The sequence below is a fragment of the Empidonax traillii genome, unplaced genomic scaffold (assembly GCF_003031625.1).
Source record: "Empidonax traillii isolate 1590-97213 ecotype Southwest subspecies unplaced genomic scaffold, ASM303162v1 scaffold543:size1229247, whole genome shotgun sequence".
Classification (NCBI taxonomy): domain Eukaryota; kingdom Metazoa; phylum Chordata; class Aves; order Passeriformes; family Tyrannidae; genus Empidonax; species Empidonax traillii.
Window position 1 is genome coordinate 1,132,267 of NW_020955736.1, and position 21,937 is coordinate 1,154,203.

Below are 21,937 nucleotides of genomic sequence, written 5' to 3' on the forward strand. Positions count from 1 at the left end.
GGGCACGTGGTTGTGAGGTTTTCTGTGTCACACACGCATCAGAACTGTCTCATGTTGCAGGAAAACCCTGCACTGGCAAACAGCATTCACAGTTTGTGACTGAAGCGTTCCTCGAGGACATCTGTGTATGGGAAAAATAAAAATACCCACACTGGAAAGAACATGGAAAAATTCTCTACAGAGTGACTTTAAAATAAAATGATCCCACCCGAAAATATGTGTACCTAGCACGGAAGTTCACCTTGATATTGAAGTCCTGCTAACACTGGAGGTGGTCTGGGGACAAATCCTGGGGTCACTGGGTGACTACACGGAAAGGTGCAGGATTGTTTATGTGGCTGGGGCTGTGTGGACACAGCAGGATCCTGGGATTGCCTGCACACCCCTGGGAGGTGCACATGGCAGTGGTGAAGTCTGTGCATGGACATACTGAGTGCCTTGGCGCTTTTCCCAACATAGGCCTGCATCATAGACATCATGGACATTACAAGGAACAACAGAGAAATGAACAGCATCTGTTATTGGTAAAATACAGCCTCATCCCATAGATGTTTTGGGTGTAAGACATTTCACTTGATCTTGTAACAGTTTTGTCCCATTAAGTAGAAAATGCTACCTGCTTTTTGTATTTTCTATCCCTGCTGATCAAACAAAACACACAACAAAACCTTTGTGAAATCACAATTCTCTTGTCTGTTAATGTCACACAGCAAAAAATCCCAAATGCAAATCCACCTGTAGACTTGATTTTGCTGATTTTTCTTCAAATATCTAGTCATCATTACTTTCAATAGAACACAACTCTACTTGTGTTGCAGTAACCCTTAGAGGTTCTCATCATGCTGCTCACAGCTGACATAATGAGGTTCATTTTATTGAGAGTATTTGGTCCCCTGTCCCCCAGTGGACGTGATTCATCATTTCTTTTGTCAGTGAATAGTGAGATAATGAGATAGCAGGTTGACAAGGGCAGAAATACATTTATGTTTAAAACAACGGATGTGCCTCGTGAGCAAGTTCAGCCAAGTAAGATGTCAGTCTGTTCCATGGGGATTGCCAGGTCAAAGCTGACTCAGAAATAATATTTATGAATACTCCATCAAAATGTAAGCAGGAATAATGATATATGTCTTATTAACACACACATCAACTGATATATTTCACTACCCAGTATTTTTTAAAGTATCTATGCACCAAAGTTGAGAAGAATGATATGAATTTCAGTATTAACGTACCAGAATTAGGGCTGCCTGCTGTGATGCAGTGCAGGTTCTTCATACTGGATAATGAAAATACATGTTTTTTACTGTGTGGACATGATAAACTTTGCAATGTTCTCACTTTTCCATTTCCTCACTTATGAGCGTTGGGGATTTTTTTAAGTGGTAGATGTCATAGACGTTTTCACACAGCATTGCAGCTTAGGAAGTTGAACTTTTAAAAAGAAATGTTTAGGCTTTGAAGTGGTGGTAATTACTGTAACTTTGTGACAGTTCACTTTATGTCTAGGGAAAACTTTAGAAAATATTTAGAGCTGAAAAGTTTTTAGAGTAGTGTAGTTGAAATCAAAAGAGTTTGATGTCCAGATGCATTTGAAATGCCCGCAGTATGACTATTGCATCTTTAGACACCTAATTATCTTCAAATATCTGCCCTTTATGCTGTGTTTACATCCCCAAGACTGCTTGGCGGTGTTAGGTTCATGGCTGGACTCAATGATCTTAGAGGTCTTTTCCATACTAAATGATTCTATGATTCTAAAAACTGTGCCACTTGTCGCTATTGTTGTGTTCCTGGCAGGGATGTGTTGAAGTGAGCACTGCAGAGGTACTGGGAGAAATTTATATCTTCAACCAGCATTTTTATATAAAAGAAAGTGTGCATGAGATCAGATATTAACATTCTGCTATCCTGGTAGGTGTGACATTTTTAATCTGGTTAATACCTGCTGCAGTTTTTATACATCTGCAGTTTAAAGAAGGTTGTGTGAGCAGGTCTGTAGCAGGCACCGTGTGTTTCTCAGATTTTACTGGACTTTTTGATGTTATGAGTCATGGAGACACGTCTGGCCACATTAAATGAAGAACTGTCCCATTTGGCTTGCAATTTTAAGTACTTATTAGTTTATTTAGTAATGATGTTGACTGCCTTCTGTGATGTGCATGTGCGTGATCCACAGGTGTAGAACGTGGCACGTTCAGCCTGTAGCTCGAGAGGATCTGCTGGGTTGGAGACAAGCACGTTCTCGTTCTCCAACACCACCCCAGGCTGTGTCTGACACGGGCTGGGAGCGGGAGGTGTGTGAGCACCGCTCCTGATCGCAGCCCTGCCCCCGGGCACTCTACAGGCTGCCCGTCCCTGTGCCGAGGTGCCTGGCAAGAGCATTAAACTGCCAGACAGGCTTAGACATAGAGTCCCTTGGGCTGTGCCCGGGTTGCACTTGTATTTCACTGTCTGAATATAGAGTAAGTCTGATCCAGAGGGCAGCCTTTGGATGACCCCAGCATGCAATGTGGAAATACCCACAGTATTTCTCTCTAAGCTGCAAAGTTAGGTCAAAGATGCACGGCTATGAAGGGGAGAGAGAGGGAGAGAGAGCAGTTTCAGCTGAGGAAACATCCATGACCTCGACATGCCCCAGCCATGATTCTGTAGCTCTCCGCTGGTGATAATCCATGTTGGCTCAGACCCCAGCTGGGATCAGACAGGTCAGTGCCCGCTTAGAGGTTTCTGAGTGGGGAGCAGAAACAGAGCTCGAAACAGGAGGAAAAGAGGGAAAGATTTTAGGATTAGACGGAGAATGGCTACGTTTGTCTTGGCAGCATCGATGCCACACACACGTGCAGTGCTGGGGAGCTGCTTTCTGACAAAGCACTCACAGAGCAGCATCCAGGCTGTGGATCGCAGCATTCACTCCCAAGTCTAAGCATGGCTCTGGATCCAATCCCAAACCTTTCCCTCTTGCTACTGGCCTCACTGGGCAGTTAATCACGTCTTCTATTTAATCTTACTTTGGGCAGACTGAGAACCTGATGACAAGAATGTCCAATGCATGATTTAGCTCCTGCAGATGGTCAGGACATGCCTGTCTTAATTTCTTGCACATACAGGCCAGAAGGAGAGAAAGTAAGGAATTTATTGGGCACTGTAGAGTAGCTGCAAGGAACACCCTCCTGGTATTGTGCAATGCAATGTGAGAGTCACACCAGGTAAACAGTGTTTTTTACCTGTGAGGACACAGAGCTGTGTTTGCTTTATGGGTTTCCATAGGGCTACGTAGGGAGAATGTTCATCTACTTCTTGAAGGCTGCATGTTGCTGCAGTTTGTGACATTTGTGGAGTTACCTTATTGATTTTATTTTCTTAGGAGAAAAAGTAAATAGAAAATTATTCATTTGCACACCTGGGCGTGCCTTGGACATCAGGACATTGAAGCATTAAAACACAAGGTGACTGAGAAAAGGAAGATAGTTCATTATTTAACATCCCAGTGAAGAGCTGTGTTTACTTCTGTGTTACGTAACTGCTTCTTTCAGACAATTTCTGTATTTTTCCATGCATCTCTGACTGTGTTTCCAGTTATTCCAGTAGATGTGGGTGTGTAGGAAAAGGGGAATAATAGCTTTTTTAATGGTTGAAAATAATGCAATTAAAGCCCTGTAATCAGATGCGTCAGGATGTGGCTATTCATTTCACAGTCCTGCTTGCTCAAGATCTATCCTGCAGTGATCAGCCAGTGGCAGTTCTTGGGCTTCAGACAGAAATATTGAGGAAGGCAAAGCTGGGGAGATCTACAGATTAAATTTATCCACAGTGATAAACTGCACTCCAGGGTGAGTGACGTGTTCAGCTCTGGAAAATAAGGAATGAGCTAGCCAGTTACCACAACCAAACAACCATTTGATGATTTTTTGGTTGCTTTCAATGAAGGTGCTTTTGGACAAAGTTCTGCTCTCAGACGCCCTCCCTACTACTCTAGATGTCCCCACCATTTTTTTTTAATAGCATTACCATCGTTTCCTGGAACAGAGAAAAGAGAATTTGATTATGTTTGTATCACAGCATCATTCAAGAGCTCCATTGTGCTTAACTGTGCAAAAAATGGATTAAGAGAAACTCTCATTCCCAGACAGATGAGGAAGGTGAACAAAAAAACAGAGGAGGAAGGGACACAGACACATCCACGCATATGTTACGATTCTGTTTACTTTATGTTTACAGAGGCAAACAAAGTAAGAGACATCTCTCAGACAAATTATCCATTTAATATCTCATTTTCCTGTATGGAAGACTGACCATTATAGGACATGTTCAGATCTAGAGGAAAGATGCTTATAGAGGGAGGTGGCCTCAGAGAGATGCTCAGGGAGAAAGGGAGCATTCAGGGTGTGGAGCACAAGAGTCAACACCTCGGCCAGGTCTCCAGGATGATTTTGTTTGTTTGGAACATGTTTTAGCCTTGTCTGGGCTCACTTCAGAGCGAGGGGGTCACTCTGTAGTATGTATAGTATGACTACACTGCTATTAATACCCCCAGGGGAAAGGGAGGGCGGCAGGGCAGAGTATGTGTGAAAAGACATCTTGTGCTGGCGGCATCGCCATTGAGTCACCCCATCCTGTCTGCGGCTCCGGGCAGGAGCAGTTCGGGGCCAGGGAGCCGCCACGGGGCTAATCGGGATAATAAGCACTTCAGGCAGGGTCTGGCTCCCCCCCAGTTAGTCTCCCTCCACTTTCGGTCTGTAAATATTTGCCCTGTCCACATCTATTGTTGGCACAGAGGCATCAGAAGAAAGTTCTCGTAAGCCTTTGCTCGCATATTTGGCTTTGGGCCAGCTGAAGTTAAACCCGATCATGTCTCAGCCTCTCGCTACCCCTGCTCCTTTTTTTCAGTAGTAAATGATGACTCTCTTCGAGATGGGCCGGATTTTCCTGGGGGTTGGCATTCCCCCAAGGCATACACATTTAGTGGCATGTGCCATGCAAGTAAACAGCAGGATAGAGGGGTTTTGTTCCTTTTGTACACACTCTCCAATTTGTTCCTTGGCACTTTCCCCACCCACAGGGAAGGATGGCTGTCTCCCTATACAAGCCAGAGTTTGATTCATTTATTTTTTGCCTTCCTTCCTCTGGCTGTCTGTAGCAGGCACACCGAATTTCCAAAAATGAAGGTGCTAATACAAGTATCACTTACTGCCCCTCCTGTGGCATCCATGCCACTGTTATTTCCAGGTTACCCAAAATGAGAAATGCAATTTGGATGAGTCAGGGAGTCTGCCCTGACTCAGACTCACTAAAGTAGGAGTGTCTCGGGGTCATGCATATTTCTATTAATATAGGGTCAAACTTGAATAGGGAGCTCTGGTTTGATTTACTTATTTTTAGCAAAGTCACACCAATGCAGCAAACCCAGCCAAACTAAACCTGGCTCAGTTTGCTTTGAATTTGTGTGAAAAAAATAAAATACAAGTATTATCTTAAGGTAATGAAACATGTTAATTTTATTCTGTGTTCAGCCAGCACACTAGTTTTTATATCTGTGGTGGTGAAATTTATACAAAATCCTGTTTTGTTCTTGCAGCCCCTAACTATTTTTGTGTCTCATACACAGATCTTTTTTTTTCTTCACACGAATTAAACCACAAAGACCTCTCTCATATTCTAGTCTTTTCAAAGCATATGTGCAAGGACACTGAGAGAGGCTGTATCGTTCTCCTTCCCACCCTCTCAGAAGGCTCTTGATGCAAGGACAAATGAAACGTTTCTTACTGTTAAGAATAAGAAGTTGTGGGTAAATATTCTCACTGTATCTGTTCTGATCCCATCAAGGTTTATTGGTCCTGGGTCCAGCAGAGTAATTCCATGTTAGAAAATCTTTGTGGTGCAAGGTTTAGAAAGTGTTCATTTTCTGGCTTCCAGGAAGGCAAATTGTCTTTAAATGCAGCAAGTGAGAAAAAAAAATACAGGAAGCCATTGAATAGAATATCTAGGGAGCTAGGAAAACTGTATAGGAGAGTAGAAAATGGTTATAGGAGAGTGTGTGGTGGGAAATGCTGTATCCCAAGTCTCATATCTCTGGAATGGCTCAGTGAGAATTTCTCTTCTGCCAGGACAATGTAGCATTGCTCTATTGACCTTTCTGAGGTTCAATTGATTTGCCCCAGCTTAAAGCCTAACCTTTTGTGTCCTGATAGCAAGGTGGCATAGAACTTGTGTGTCCAGATAGCAAGGTGGGAGAGAGCAGAGCAACACCTCCTAATCTGCACAAAGGCTTCTGAAGCAGATAAAATGGCAGAGCTCCTGCTTTGTGTTCTGTAACACTTTAGCAGAGCGAGCAGGATGTGATGTTGCTCTGAGTGAGATCAGAACAAGGGTTAGATGTTCCTGTAACCTTAAAAACACAAGTGACACTGATTTGGGTCCTCTTCTGGGAGCCTAAGTGATTGAGATGTAAGCAACTGAATGGAAACATGGCCCAATGCACTTAGTTGGGTAGCACTGTCACCACGAAGACAGAAATAAAGATCATATCTGGGCACCAGCTAAAAAGGTTCTGTGGACTGTTAAACCAATTAGGGATCAGATAACATGTTTTCCTGGTCAGTGGGACAGGGTCTGTCTGCCTTAGAGTGAAACATAATTGACCCATAGCTAGAAATGCTCGCTGTCAGCTTCATGTTGTGTGTGAAACTCCATATCCTTCTAATGGCTGTGCAAAGCATTAGATCATTTGAAAGAAATGACAAAAATCTGTAGTTTAAATCTTCCTACCCACTTTATTAAGCAATACCAAGACTCAACACAGGTCTTGGAGCTCACCCAGGGGAAATTTGGTATTTGATTTGAACACGCACAAAATTCAAACTTGATGTGGAGGCCAAGACAAATATATTTTGTCTTGTAACTCCGTGTTACATGACAGCCTGATGTCGTGCTCTCAGCCTGTGAAGCATTTGTAGCAGAAATCACCATTGCAGCATGGCAAACAAGACTTTTCTGTGTTTTGTTGTTTGATTTTTTGTTTTTTTTCACTGCTAGGGCTTCTTCACCTCTAGCCACAATTAAATTACTAGATGGAAAAACTGACACAAAGCTCAAGCTGATGTGAGAAAACAGAATTGCATGTATCTGCACCTGCACCATTTCTGAAGAATTGATACTGCTTCTGTGTTTATTTGGTGTAGATATGATCCACCTTTAGGCTGTACTACACCACTGTGTGCATCATTGCCTTTCCCAGGGCCACCTGTGATCTTCCTTGCTGATAGGATTCTGTAATTTCCTCTTCCTTCCCATCCTTCCAGTCTTACTTGCAGCAGGAAGACTCAAACAAAAAAAAAAAAAAGACAAAAAAAAAAAGTAAAATAAAAAAATTCAGTGTTGTTGGATTTCTAGTCAGCAATATCCTGGGAAAAGCAGCTTTGGCTGCTCCACTGAAAAAGTTGCTACAAGATGATGTCATCTGGCAGTAGGGACCAAAACAAAACAGGGTATTGCAGCAGCTAAAAATTACAATCTGCAATGCACCAATATTTAGGTTTCACGGTCCTATAAAGCAGTTCCGGTCAAAGAGAGGCAACTGAACGCTGCTGGAGTTCTGGCTGCTTGCAGGGGGCACCGTGCCCGTATTATCCACCTAATTAGTGTAACAGAGGTAGAAAAATATTACTCCTGAACAGAAGTAGGCTGTTATATTTGCTCCAAAAATGACTTCTCTGCTTAATGCAGAGTTGCAATCCAAATGCAGCCAGTTTATAAAACACTTTTTTTTTTTTTTTTAAATCACACTACTTTCTGTTAAACCCTCGGGAAACACTGCTGAAAGATGTATTTCTGAAACTGCTCAGCAAAACGTTGAGATTTGCTGTCTGTGAGCCTGGTGTCATAATCTCCAGAGTCAGGTGCTCAGATCTTTGCAGACAAGGCTGTTTGCATCGTGGAAGGCACCTTAGTACTTAGGGCAGGTCACAGAAGGGCTTGCTGGGTCATTTGTAAGCCGTATAAAAACTTACATGCAGGTTGTTGTTTTGGTGTTTTTTTCTTGGAGATTTGGCTGCTAAATAGGAACCCTACTGGGCTCTGAAATGTGTGATCACCTCTCCAAGAAGGCTGTGAACAGCAAGTAAAGAAGTGAAGATCATAAGGACAGAAGGCAGTGTTTAATCCTGCTGCCAGAAGGTAAACCCTGGGGCACAGAGTGCACAGGCAAGGTTGGTGATGTGCCTTAAAAGGGCAAAGCACACAAAAATTACAGAAATATGCACAGATCAAAAATCAAATTACCAGAATTGTTATGGCTGTCTTAGACTTTCGATACAGTAAATAATGTAATAGCTGTAATTTTCCGTTTTATTTCCTTTTTTCCTGGCAAGTGTTTCATGACACCAAGAACCAGAATACTTACAATTCTGATGAAGGATTTCCAAAGACTCAGTACCCTGGGTGATTGCTGCCCCTGTGAGTGGGATCACTGGAACTCCCTGTGCAGGCAGCCAGTAAATCAGCAGATCCGTGTGTGAGCATTAAAATGGTACACAAAACAGGGAGAAATTAACTGCCACAGTCCTTTTTCTTTGCTGTGCAAAATGGGAAAATGGAAGCAGCAACTTAAATAAATTGAGCTTTTAAATGTTCCATAACATTACATCTTATGGATTACAGAGTGGGCCATGTTACCTGGTCAGGGAGGATCTGCTCAATTATTTTTAAAAGCAGTGTAGAATACCCCTGAGTGTCTGGGTGAATGATTATTTTAGATAACTGCATCCCTCTCATATAAATCTCAGCTTCTTTGATCCAAATTTTAGGTCAGTTCTGCCTTTCTTTTGTCTGGTTTGGCTGTCTGGATACTTGAATTTTATCTGAAATGCTTACCCTTCAGCAAGCTCCTTATAAATTTAAACTTTTCTCTTTTCCTTTTATTTTTGTTTCTTAATAGCTCTGGTGTCTTTTACCTTGGATGTAGCTAAACAATGCTTGGTGTTACGTAAATGGAAAGGTGTTGGTGCTCAAGAACTCCTTAGACCTCATCAAAGCTGAATTTTAAATAGGTTTAAATATTAGTAATCAGAAAACAAAACAATGAATTCTCACTGGAATGAAACATTTCAGATGAACATAAGGCTTTTTTATTATTTTCTAAAGCAAAATATTTTACTCTATTCAACCCTGAACTGTTTTTTCTCTGGAGTTTTGAAACTGAAGAGGACATGCCTTGTTTTTAATACAGAAAAAAACACTTTGTTACTGTGGTTTGTATGTTTTTGCCATTTGAGTGTTAGGAACAGATTTTTACTGAGTTCATATAGTAAATTGCTCCTATAGGATGCTGTATTTTCAGTTGCATGTACTGGGGTGATAAAAGACAGTGTGACCTGGGATAGGGCACTGTCTGGTCTACAGCAATCCCTGTGAGTTATGCAATGTATTTTACAATCTCTGTCTTTGATTTTACATGTGATAATATTGCACAATTCATTATAGAGTCCAAAATTTTCAGGCTTTTTGCTGTGGGAGTATCAATACATTTGTTTATGTAATGCTTCCCTGTTTGGTCCAAGCTCAGCTTGTGTTGCTCTCCCCTCTGTTGAGCCATTGAGATATTTTTGGCAGTGTTTATCTCTTTTGTTTGTGTCTGTGGACCGACTACTGTTTCTATTTGTAGTATCTAAATTGGCTTAATTTACGATGTCTTTTGTTTGCAGCAGTCTGGAGTGTGAAAATACTTTTGCTTTCCGAAAAAGCAATATGGTCTGTGCAGCCCATCCTCAAACTCCCACCAAAGTCAATGATAACAGTGCAGGGACAAGCCCTGCATGACATCAGGAACAGCTGATCCAACAAATCTTGAGGGCAAGGATTGATTCCCCAGAGAGGTTGGGGGTGCCCCATCCCTGGAAGTATTTAAGGCCAGGCTGGATGGGGCTCTGAGCAACCTGCTCTGGTGGAAGGTGTCCCTGCCCATGGCAGGGGGTTGGAACAAAATGATCTTTAAGATCCCTTCCAACCCAAACGATTCTATGAGTCTATGAATTGGGATCCAGGTCTCTATTCCATCCCACTGACCCCCTTTGTTACTACTTGCTTAGTTTTCTCCTCACTCCATCATTCTCCATTTCCAGCTACCATACAGATACAGGGAGGGAGCAGAGAGGGTGATCCCATTGAGTGCTTGGTATTCCAAGTGGTGAGAATTCCATCAGAGAAGGTGAAGAACATGAGTTTAAATTCAGGCTTGAGGTGAAGTTGAGTTTGTGGTGCCTTGGCAAGTGTTTATAATAGAAAGGGTGGGCAGCAGCACCCTCTCTACTGACCACCCCTTAAAAAGGATGAATCTTTCTCAGGTTTGTGTCTGTCCTTAAAATCAGATTCAAAGTTCTATATCCAAAGTGGATGATGCTGCTAAATTTTAGATAGAGCTTAAAATTGATGTGCATCCTCATACCATGTCCTGCTAGCTGTCTAAAGGCTGCACTTCACTCAGCGCAGAGGTTTTCTCTATCCCACCTTCTGGAAGTGCCTGTTTGTATCCGTTGCCTCTATAAGAAACTTCTGATACTTTTTCTGTCTGTCACTTCAGTAAAACTCAAGGGGAAAGTCACTAATAGGTGGTACTGCTCTGATTCTCACCCCTTTCTCTGTGATGTTTTCCTTAAAATGTTTATTTTGCATTCTCCTTGCTTCTTCACCAGTCCAAGACATGAGTGGCCTGTTGAGGAGATGAAAATAGATACAGGCACTGGGAAATTCCTATTGTTTTTCAGAGAGACAACTGTCTAATGTCCAGCACAGACCCATCTGTCAAGATAACAGCTGCCAGTTTTTCCATAGTTCTTTTATAAGATCACTGAGATCAAAATTTAGAGATGGAAAAGACCTATTTATAAGAACAAACTGCGCTGTTAATAGCTCCCTTCCACTGTGGCTCTGAAGGTGCTTTAAGGGCTTACTGAATGAAGCCTTTCAGGATATCTAAGGCAAAATATATTAATTCCTAATATTATTGCTGGATATGCTATTGACTGGCTGACCTTGGTTGAAACTACTCTCCTTGTTTCACAGGGAATAAAATGAAGGTGAGTTATACTTAAACTGCTCTCTGGTGACAGACCCTATTCTTTTTGACATCCAGCTTTTTACTCTTATCGCAAATTTACATTACTCCATATTCTTGCAGGATTCTGCTCTGGAGAATAGTCCTGAGTGCCTCATTCAACTCAGACTTAAATTACTGTGATTCAAACTGCTACATACATTTTTGTACTTTCATTAATATCAGGGGAACTGTGCCAGTTTACACCAGGCAGAATTTGCATCATCAGGAATGATGATCAAAAATAGGAAACAAATGTGGCAAAAAAAAGGAGAATTTTATAGCTAACATTATTTCAGAACAAACTCTTGGTGTTTACAGGCAGAGTAATATTTATGACACTGCTAGGGTCTGCCTTGGAGCACATGAAACGCTGTTTACATTGAAAACAATACCTCAAAAATACTCTTTTATTGGTGAAAGCAGGTGCATTGCTTGTGGGTGGGAAGAACAAACTACATATCTGTGAAAAAACTTGTCCCTTTGATGAGTGTATCTCATATATATTTTAAAAAGAGAGCCTAGAAAAGTAAGGTATCCAACCAAGACATTCTTCCACTGGAGTGTTGCAGCAAACGGCAAAGACTGCTCAGCAAAGCGCTGGGTTTATCTGATCTTAATGGTAGGCTGAGCTTCTGACAACGTAATGAGAGTTACCCGATACACAACTAGTTAATGAACCCTTCTCAGAGTTCATTTAAGGCTTTTATCTTCTGTTATTTCTGCAGCACTGTCGTTGTGTGTGTTACTGCACAGCAAGTGACGGGGTTGGTCTGCGGTCACCGAGTCTCAAGGACCTCAGACAGCATAATCCACTGGAAGGTGTGTGGTGCACAAATCAAAACCAGCTTGGTTCTAAACTGCAATTTTTCACTAATCTTGGCTGTGATCAAGTCATTATGGGTGGAATTAAAATCAACTGTCTTTAGCTATCTAGAAGTCTGCAGTCTGTCCATGTCCATGGAGACAGCGCAGCATCAAGGCACCTGTCCTTCTCCAATCCAGCAAGGGATTCATCCCTGGAGTGAAATAGCAGTGTCTTTCACCTGATTACCCTGGAAACTGTGTGTGTTACGCTGGAGTGAGGCCCCTTGGTGGCCCCAAATTGGTGTCAGTGAAGTCATGTCTCATTTTCCTGCATGGAATCGCAGGCAGGAGGAGTTGACTCCCCAGGAATTCTCCGAACACTTGTGAAGGGAGGGGATGTTGCATAATGCCAGCCAGGAAGGTTACACCACATCTCTAAAATAAGACGTATTACAGGGATGTCTGACCAGTCTAGATCAAAAAGTTGGATAGCCTGGATAAAAAGCGTTGGACTTCTGTGTAATGTATGTTTAATGTACATGTGAGATCATGATGGAACAGCAGTGTCTGCCTCTGACTTACTTAGAATATATGTAATCTTGGCATATTGACTGTGCCTTTTTACATTCCTCCATCAACACCCTTTTTTATGAACTGTTTACTTCTCTGGTTGCATCCTGTATGTCTCTGTCTCTTTTTCCAAAAATGTTTTTTCCTTTTCTCCATCTTATTTAAGAAGGGAGTAACTTCTAAGTCCTTTGCATGGTGTTAGACGATTGCTGTGTTTGTCAAGATGAGTCTCAGTAAAACACTCCTCTGGGAAGCATTCATTCACCAGGGATGGGGGGAGAAATGTCATTTTTCAGCTCTGAATACCCTAAAGACCAACATACCATTTTAACATCTTGGTGTCAAGTGGTAACATATGAATAGTATACTTTCTCATGCTCAAATTTATTGGTTTTGGGTATGCCCAGAGAAGTTGAAGATGGCCCAGCCCTGGAAGAGTTCAAGGCCAGACTGGATGGGGCCCTGAGCAACCTGGTCTAGTGGAAGGTGTCCCTGCTCATTGCAGGGGTGTTGGAACAAGATGATCTTTAGGGTTCCTTCCAACCCAAACCAGTCTATGGTTCTCTGTGTAGCCTCTTAATCCAGTGCCCTACTAGAGATGGAAAGATTTGTCATTAGGCTATTGCTTCCTCAAGGGAAGGGAATCGGAAGTGTTGCACGGATAAATTAAGATTTTTAGCACAAATTTTAATCAGAAGGGAATAAAAGCACATCCTGCAAGTCTAGACAGTTGAAAATCAAAGAACACCCAATCTGGGAACAGCTCATCACGAAAGCACACCTGACTGCTGATGCAGTGTTGTCATGTTGTGTTGAGAAGGTGTTTCTTCTGGCAGATCATTCAATATGCTCTTTCCCTGAGCAGAGCAGGAATTAAGAAGCTGGTTCTTTTCTCCCAAATCCCCTCTCTCATATGATCTCAGAGTCATGCTCAGAGCTTTCCCAAGAAATGTCTGAAAATCCTTTCCTGCCTTCTGTGGTGTTTTTCCATGCTCCCTGTACCCAGATCTGTATTGAGAAGCTTTGGAGTCCTACCTTGGGTCCTTCTTGTGCTGTGCAGTGATAGACAAGTGCCTGTCACATTTACACCTGTTGCAGTGAGGTGTAACCCATTGCTGAAGTGTGTAACTTCCCAGCATGAGATCACCTGCACAGTTGTGTGTGCTGCAGGCTAAACCATCAAATCCATACCACCACTGCATAGGAAACCTTGGGAAAAAAAAAAAGGGTGAGGGGAAATGGAATGCAAGTGACTGAGAATGAAACCAAGATGGGAAAGAAAAAAAGAGAGATTAATTGTATTGTCCTGTTGTCTTGGTGCACGAGGTGCCCAAAATTCTTTGGCCAAGCTCTGCTGCTTGTGTTTTGGTGGGAAATCTTGCAAAATGTCTTCTCTGTATTACAGCCGTGCTTGGAACTGCTCTTTGTGCTTCTTGGCTGGGACCAGAGGGCAGGGACAGAAAGATCTGCCCAGGTGGGGAACGTTCCCTCTCCCTCCAACCCCTGTGTTGCAGGATGTGGTGTTTAAGGGTAGAGACGCAAGAGATGCGAAGCATTTTGGTTGTAATATATTCTCCCTAAAATGTTGCTTTAGACATCTATCGTCCCACTCATTAGCATCCCCAGACTGACCTGATTCTGCCAAGCTGATTCAAATGAAATTTGCCTTATGCTGCAGTGTGTGTATATTTTACAGCTGAACTTTGTAACAGTAACAGAATCAAACTCTTAAAATAAAACGACTTTCTTAAGGCAATGGGATACCAGAGGAATTGTTTCGGTCTCCTTACAACTCAGGTAGAATATGCTTAGTGAGCCTTATATCTGCCTTGGAGGTGAATCTGCTTTTGCTTCGCTTAAAAAATATGCAAATCCCTAAAGCTGCTAGGACAGAATAATTCCTTTCAGCAGAGTGAAGTAGACAATTGTAGGTAATTTTCCTGGCTGTGAAGTCGAGCTAAGTGCAAGGCTCTTTCATATTGTCTTGTAGTTGTACGCAACACTGATTCATGGCACACGGTGATGCATTATTGAAGAGTTGTCTGTTGTGTCTTCATTGCATGCTGTCAGCTGCATAGTAAATAATTGATTGTGCTGCTCTTACTCCACATTAAAGATATATGAGTATCTAATACATGAAGAAAATGAAGCAGCAAGGCTGCCTGTGTCCAAAAGATCAAGTGTTACTGGAGTGTGCTGCGGCAGCAAGAACTGGGAAGTGACCACCACCACTATCCATTTCTCGTTTCTTCACTTTGAGTCAGTTTGTCATGGCAACAAATGGCATTCAAATCCTCGCTGTTGCCTTTTTGAACACAATAAAAAAAATTGTGGTAAAGAGCTGGTATGCTGCAGAGATGTGTACATCCCCCTTCCCGCTTTTCCTCAACTATTGTCCCTCTAGACTGAAAATTCCCTTAAAGTATTAATGACTTTTTCTTAAGTGGCTGGCTGAAAATTGTCAGGAAAATACAGCCTAAGACAGTAAATCCTTTTTTCCACATAACGTTTTGTTTATATTAAGCAGAGAAATTGTTAGCAGGATAAAACTGAGTGTTGCAGTGGTACTAAATCTCTGTTGCTGAACTTTTCCTGTGAAAAGCCAAGCTTCCCTTCTTAGTTCAGTTACCAAAGTCCCTGCACAGGACACAGTAAGGTGCCCCTATTCCAACATAGTGTAGGAAAATAAAGGCATCCTCCAGCTCATACTCAACACTCTTTATTTCCACTACCATAGTTACCAGCAAAATTGACGAGATGATAAATTTTTCCAGAAGAGTTTGCTTTGGAAATCAAATGAAGGAAATCAGAGGTATGCGGTACTTGCTGCATGGTGGTTTGGGAGGAGGCTCATGGCTGGGTGCAACTAAAGGCTACTGGGAGCTGTTGTTACGACAAAAAGGTGTAAAACGGTGAATTGAACTTTCTGAGATAATAATTCAGATGTAAGAGGCATGTTAAGTCCTCTCGGCATTTCCCTGGGAAGCAGAAACACATGGCACCAACTGTATTTGCCTAAAAAAGTGTTGTCCAGATCTCTCTGCTTCACACTGAGACTGTTTTTGTTCCTGATGGGAAACTACCAGTTTTCCAGGTGTGGTAGCTTGAGATCCAGCCACAATCTGGGTGGGAACACCCCTGAATGCAGAGGGGTTGTCCTGCTTAGCCACGGTGTGTCAGAACTGAGTCCTGAAGAGAACTGATCTATTTTAGTGTAAAATGCAAGTAACACCACTGAAGTCAGTGGAGTTCTGATGGGGATGTGATTTGTGACTGTGGATGTGTTTGTGTGTTTCTCCCACCATTCCTGTGCCACTCCTCTGCTGGGCTGAACTTTGCCTTCCTTTATACATAGGGAAAGGCATCAGTGTTGACACAAGGGCTTTTGTGCAGTTACAAAAAACTTCCAAATAATAAATTTTCCAGACTGAAAGCATTTATTAGTAATAGTTGCAGGCTGAAAACAGGGGGAAGATCAGAATTTCCAGCCTTTGTGATATTCTCCTGAAAGAATATCAACATATCTTGACATATGAGAAAAAATAAACACTTGAGATCAAAAATTCTTAACCCACAGCAACATTAACTGCAGCAAATGCTGCCTTGGAGAGTCCTAGGAACCAAACTAAATGACAAGTTCATAAGAGCACAGATTTATTACAAGGTGATCGCATTAAAGGGCATCAGAATATAATCCTTGTCATGAAGAGCCTCTGGTCTACATAAAATGAAACAGGATATTGTCCTAGAAACACCTTCTGAATATCTGCCCCTCTTTCTGCTGCCAAAAAGTGCTCAGAAAATATCTGTCTTCAAGTGCACGTATTGTCCTGATGTTCCATAGGTAACCACTGTTAGAAAAAATAAGGGAATGGAATATTTTGCAGATGAAAGATGCTGTTTTTTGAAAGTCACCTGTTCAGTTCAATTCAATTCAATTTATCCCCTCAATACTTGCAAGAGAAGTCAATCCCATTGTACAGGATAGTGTTCAAATCAAGGGATTTGTGAAGGGATAGTGAAATCAAGGGATTTGTCTGGATTAGGAACTCCATCTCCTGGTTCCCAGAATTTGTCAGTGCTGCAAAGACAAATAATTCAGTAAACACTGGAGTCAGTGAAGTCTGGGATGCAGTTTGGTCTTCTTCATTTAGGGATGGATGCCTGAGTTAATACCTCCTCACTAGGGCCCTATAAAAACCTGGCAGTCTAGTGTTTGGAGTGAATGTTTTTAACTTTTTTAACTTCTGTAAGGTAGTTGACTGAGAATGATAAACAGTTCCAGGAGGTTATTTCAGCCCTAACATCTAAATCTAGGTGGGATTAATCAATCTTGGAGATACCTTTCTTTCTCCATTAACCATAGAAGTAGCCTACATGACAGGTAAGAGGCACAGTTTCTGCCTTGGAGATAGATAACATTAGGAGGGAAATTTACACATGGATTTTCCAGGTTCAGGCACATAAGCTTGACAGACTGTCTGTGGATGGCCTTCAGTGTTCTCTCTCCATCCACCTTTTGTATAGATAATAGTTTGGCCATGGTTTGGGGCAGGGTTTTGCAGTTGGTGTGTTAGGTGTGTAGTAGCTGGGCTGGCTCTGTGGATTTGTGTTCTGTAGTTGATAATATTCCCAGCTGAATCATTCTCAGATGAAGGAAGAAAAGGAAGTAGAAAGAAACAGACTGTGGTCCGGTCTTTCCATTCCTGACCTCTCTTCAGTAATAGTTTCTCTGATAATAAAGATTGAACCTTTCTCGTGGTAGAAGCACTTACAGGCTCTTCCTCCTATGCAGATTTTTTTTATTACGTGCACAGGATCTTTGTGTTGGTATGATCCCCACCGCTCTGCCAAACAGGCTTGAAATGGGCTCAAAGATTCAGAAGTTATTAGGCAAGTGCAGACAGCGTCATGAGCCCTCTCCCCTTAGGAAACAGACTTCAGTAATGGGATCTTAGCTGAGGTCAACTGACCTCAGTTAATTCATGTTAAAAGGTAGTGCAGACACACCTGCAGACACACCTGTGTTTTATTAAGAAGTAATAACTTGTGTTAAACCTGGACTGAAGTTCTGTTTTCACTGCTGTTTTAGCCCAAATGGCATTATAGCTTAGGCAGTTTGGATGGATCCCTGGTCATGTCCTTTAACAAAATGATTCATCTGCTCTTTGATCTGCAGCTTCAGTGAGCTGAACCTCAGGGATTCAGCAGGACCCCTGATTTGAAACACCTCCTTTTCTACAGATGCTTAATTTTTAAAACCTAGTTATCAATGAGGACATCTTGTAGATGAGAATGTTTTCAAATCCACACCATATTCCCATAATCAAGTTTGTACAATTAATGATTTTAATACAATGATGGTTACCTTTCAGAATCAAATGTAAGGGAACAGGTAACCATATAGGCTTCTAGATGTCCTTGCTCCATCAAAAGTCTTATTGATTGTTCTGACTTTGCAAAACAATGTCTTTATTGAGTGCCAGATTGTGGAGTTTTTTCTCCTTGCTGTTAGATAGATAAAGACACAGGCTGAAGATGGGCATCCGTCCTTCTTGAAGAATATTAACTAAATCAATTTTTTCCACCAAAAAAAAAAAAAAAATCAATTGATGCATTAGCAAGAAAGAAAATAAAGCACTGTGCTGTTTTAGCTCCCAGGAGCCTGAGTAGTGGACTCTAACTCTCAGAAATCAAGATAAAAAAGATCTAAAGTTCAGATCTAAATCTGTATCGGAACTTCTCCGGGGCACATGGGGACTCTGACTCATTTCTAGTCTAGATGTGCATTTAAAGGGCACTCATATAAAAACTGACCCTCCTGCCAGAGCTTCAGCAGATGCAGACACATCTGAGTCTTTGAATCCCGAGTTGTCCTCCAAAAGCAGTGAGGTGATGACAGAGGAGGTTACATTTCTGAATTCATGGATCTTCGGCTGTTGCTGAAAATAGGATGCTGCTGTAAATATAGAAAAGCCTGTTTTCTTCTACAAGGCCTAGCACATCTTCTGTAGGCTTTTGATAGTGAAATGAGTAAGTTTTTATATGAGATATCAGACTAGTAAGCTCGTGGGCAGATGGAAATGTTATTTTAAATGGGAAACATTGTCCAGGAGCTGTTGTCAGAATCTCTGAAGAGTTAATTCTGATTCTGCCACTGGTGTGATGTGGGGTGTTTAGTAAACCATCAGAGCTTTAAGCTAAGTGTTTTAATAGGATTTAGTTACAAAATGAGGTGAATGCATACTAAAGTGTTGTGGAACTTTGCATCTGAATCTGAACTTCCAGACTGAGGCTATTTTATAATAAATATCTTCTTTACCTCCTTGGGCTAATGTGAAGAGTAATTAATGTTTGCATACTGCTTTAAATGTGCAAACTGCAATGACAGTACCAAGTTTTAATATTAAAACTATTAAATACTGGGATTCTGCAATAGTCTCCTTCCATTTCATAGAATCATAAGGTTTTATGATATGTTTAAAAATAAAATTGCTGTGAGGAAGGACTGTCATTTAAATTTAAGATCAAATACTTCAAAAAGGATTATATGATATTCCTGAGAGTTCCCCCAGAGCTGCTTCTCCCTGCCTGCCCTCCCCCATATGCAGGCTGGATTTCCATATTACAAATGAATCCACATTAGTCTGTAGCTGCAAAGCTTTGTGCAGGAGGTGGTGTGGCTTTCCAGCCTGTGTGGAGGTGTTTGGGGATATCACTAAGCTGATAGATTCCATAATATGGGTGTTTCCCCCTGTACTGGGCACTGGTGAGGCCACACCTCGAGTGCTGTGTCCAGTTCTGGGCCCCTCAATTCAGGAAGGACATTGAGGGGCTGGAGCGAGTCCAGAGAAGAGCAACGGAGTTGGGGAAGGGTCTGGAGGATAAGTCCTGTGGGGAGCAGCTGAGGGAGCTGGGGGGGCTCAGCCTGGAGAAGAGGAGGCTCAGGGGGGACCTTCTCACTCCCTACAACCACCTGAAAGGAGGTTGTAGCCAAGTGGGGGTCAGCCTCTTCTCCCAGACAGCCAGTTTGGTCAGTGGTTGGAATCAATGGCCTCAGAGGTCTTCTCCAACCTAACTGATTCTGTGATTCTGTAATCCTATGCCCTTGCATCAAAGCACACATGCAATGCTTCATTATTTTACTGTGAAAGACTTCAGGGCTATGACAAGCACTAACGGTGATGGTTATGGAACATTCCTTACGGGCAGGTTTTTCCATAATTTTCTTCCCAAAGCCTTATACACACACCTAGGTGTCTCTGAAGGACCAGCTTTGACCAATGCTGGACTTGGCCAAAGGCTAATTTGCCTTAATATGGCATTTGTTTTTAATACTGCTATAAAATATCTAGACAGTGAACCTCACTGGAATGATCAAATACTGTGTGCTCATGACTGCAAGTCTAGAGTGCCATTACCACTGATGTAACTACTAGTGAATTTGGGGACATCTATGTCTGAGGTAGTTGTTTGGATTTCCCTTTATGCATTGCAAACAAATAGGCAGTGCTAGAGTGTGATTTATAATGTTCTTATGTAAATCCCTAGATTTGGTTAGATGAATTGCCCCCTGAGAGTGCATGTTTATCTCACTTGATTACACAGGTAAGCATAGTAATTAGTTCAGAAGTAGCTGACTACATCTTAGAAGCCTAAGGGTTGATAAAAGGAATTCTACCTTTTAAGTCTTTGTTTTTCTTCATGTTTACCTTTGATTCATAGCACAGACCTCTTAAGCAAGCAAAATGTGCCTTTTTTTGTTGTTTGTACAATAACTGATGATTTTCACTGAAAAATAAAACTTGTGCATCAACCTGATCTATTAATATAACTACTTTAATGGAAAGAAACTAGTAAGACTGTATTTTTCATATTGGATCTTAAAGACACTGTTTCTCAGCATTTTCTGTCAAAGCTGGACTGAGTAATGTTCTTTTCAACCAGAGACTTTGTCAGATTAATGAATTTATCTTTGTCCAGCCCCTTGCACAGGGGAGTCATGAGTATGCCCAGAGCACTGGCACTACAACACTACAGAAAGAGGATTTATTCCGTTGCATAAATATCAGCCCAACCTTTCAATATCCAGAGCATAACACTTTGAAAAAGCAATTACCAGGTACTTTTAAGTTGAAAGCTGCCATAATTATCCACTGTTTGAAAAGGGAATGAGAATAGCCAATCATGTAGTGCTCTGTGATGGTTTATGCATTTGTTGGAGAATCTGGGCATGTGTCCAAACCCATGGGTTGAATCAGAATTGTGCCCATCCAGAGGAACAAATAACGTGTTCCATGACCGTCTCTTGGGGCTGAATGAAAATATAAAGAATGAGGGTAGCAGAACATCCATATAAATGTCTTTGCCATTTTCGTATTTGTGTCTGCAGAGTCTCTTCTGTTCTTTCAGCATGAGGAGGAGCATGTGCAGTTGTCATGTTGTGGGGGGGGTTTACACACCTGGTGTGGAACGGCCCCATTTGTGTAACACACGTTATTCTGGTGCTCCTGAGTAAATCAGCAGGGAAGGTAAATAGTCCAAGGTACCAAATATTCCTCCAAGTTGTTCTGGTATAAATCTGCAGGACCAAGTCAAAGGAGCTGCTCAGTATTTGCAGATATTTAATTGGCAGCAATTTGGCTCAAGAGTTCTCAAACCTGAGTTTACATCCCTACCTTTTGAAGCGGGGGGGAAGCTCCTGGTGGTTGTGCTGAGCCGTGGGACAGCAGCCCCAGGTTACTCCACAAGGTAACTTGCAAGGACTGTCCCCTTCAGTTACTCAGGCTGTTAAAAGAAACCTCAAAATAAATGGTAAGCATTTAACAAAAAGTAAACTAAGTAAAAAAGTAAACTATGTTACATTTGGGTTCTTTGTCTGTAGGTTTGTTTCAGGGAGCCTTTTGGTGTTTAGGGGCAGGCCTGTATCAGTCACCTGCATTGGGATTCTCTCTCCTGCTGCTCACCACTTGTTCCTTGCCTGGTTTTATCCACTTAAACAGGGAGCTCCACTGTGTGACCAACAGCTCTTCTGCATATCTGTGCAGCATTTGGTACAATATGCGTTACAACCTCTTGCATTGAGAATAATAAAAATAATATATTTCTATTTTAGAGCCTAAATTACAGGAAGGAAAATGTAACAATTTGGTACCACTGCAATTGACCCTCCTGCCTTATCTGTTTCAGATGAGGCTTGAAAGTGAAAATGGAAATGAGCACCTGATGTGACCAAGGCATTAATTTTTCACTCCTTCCCTCTCCTCCACCACGTAAATTATCTCAGATTAGTTGTAGCTCAGGTTGAAACTGTGTGTCTTGTTTTGGCAGGAATGCTACAAAATGGAAAGAAGTTTGATTCCTCCAGAGACAGAAACAAGCCTTTCAGGTTCAAGATTGGCAGGCAAGAAGTCATCAAAGGATTTGAAGAAGGTGTTACACAGGTACAAAGCAATGATTCTGGGACTTGGG

The 21,937-nt window shown here is 41.8% G+C and overlaps 1 protein-coding gene across 1 annotated transcript in view; it reads left to right on the top strand.

Moving 5' to 3' along the window:
- Positions 1 to 21,937, top strand: part of FKBP1B (FKBP prolyl isomerase 1B) — a 46,108-nt gene that overhangs the window by 20,300 nt on the left and 3,871 nt on the right. Inside the window, exon 3 of the mRNA XM_027897483.1 lies at positions 21,797 to 21,909. Coding sequence (XP_027753284.1) covers positions 21,797 to 21,909 — 113 coding nt within the window. The remainder of the gene's footprint in view (positions 1 to 21,796; positions 21,910 to 21,937) is intronic.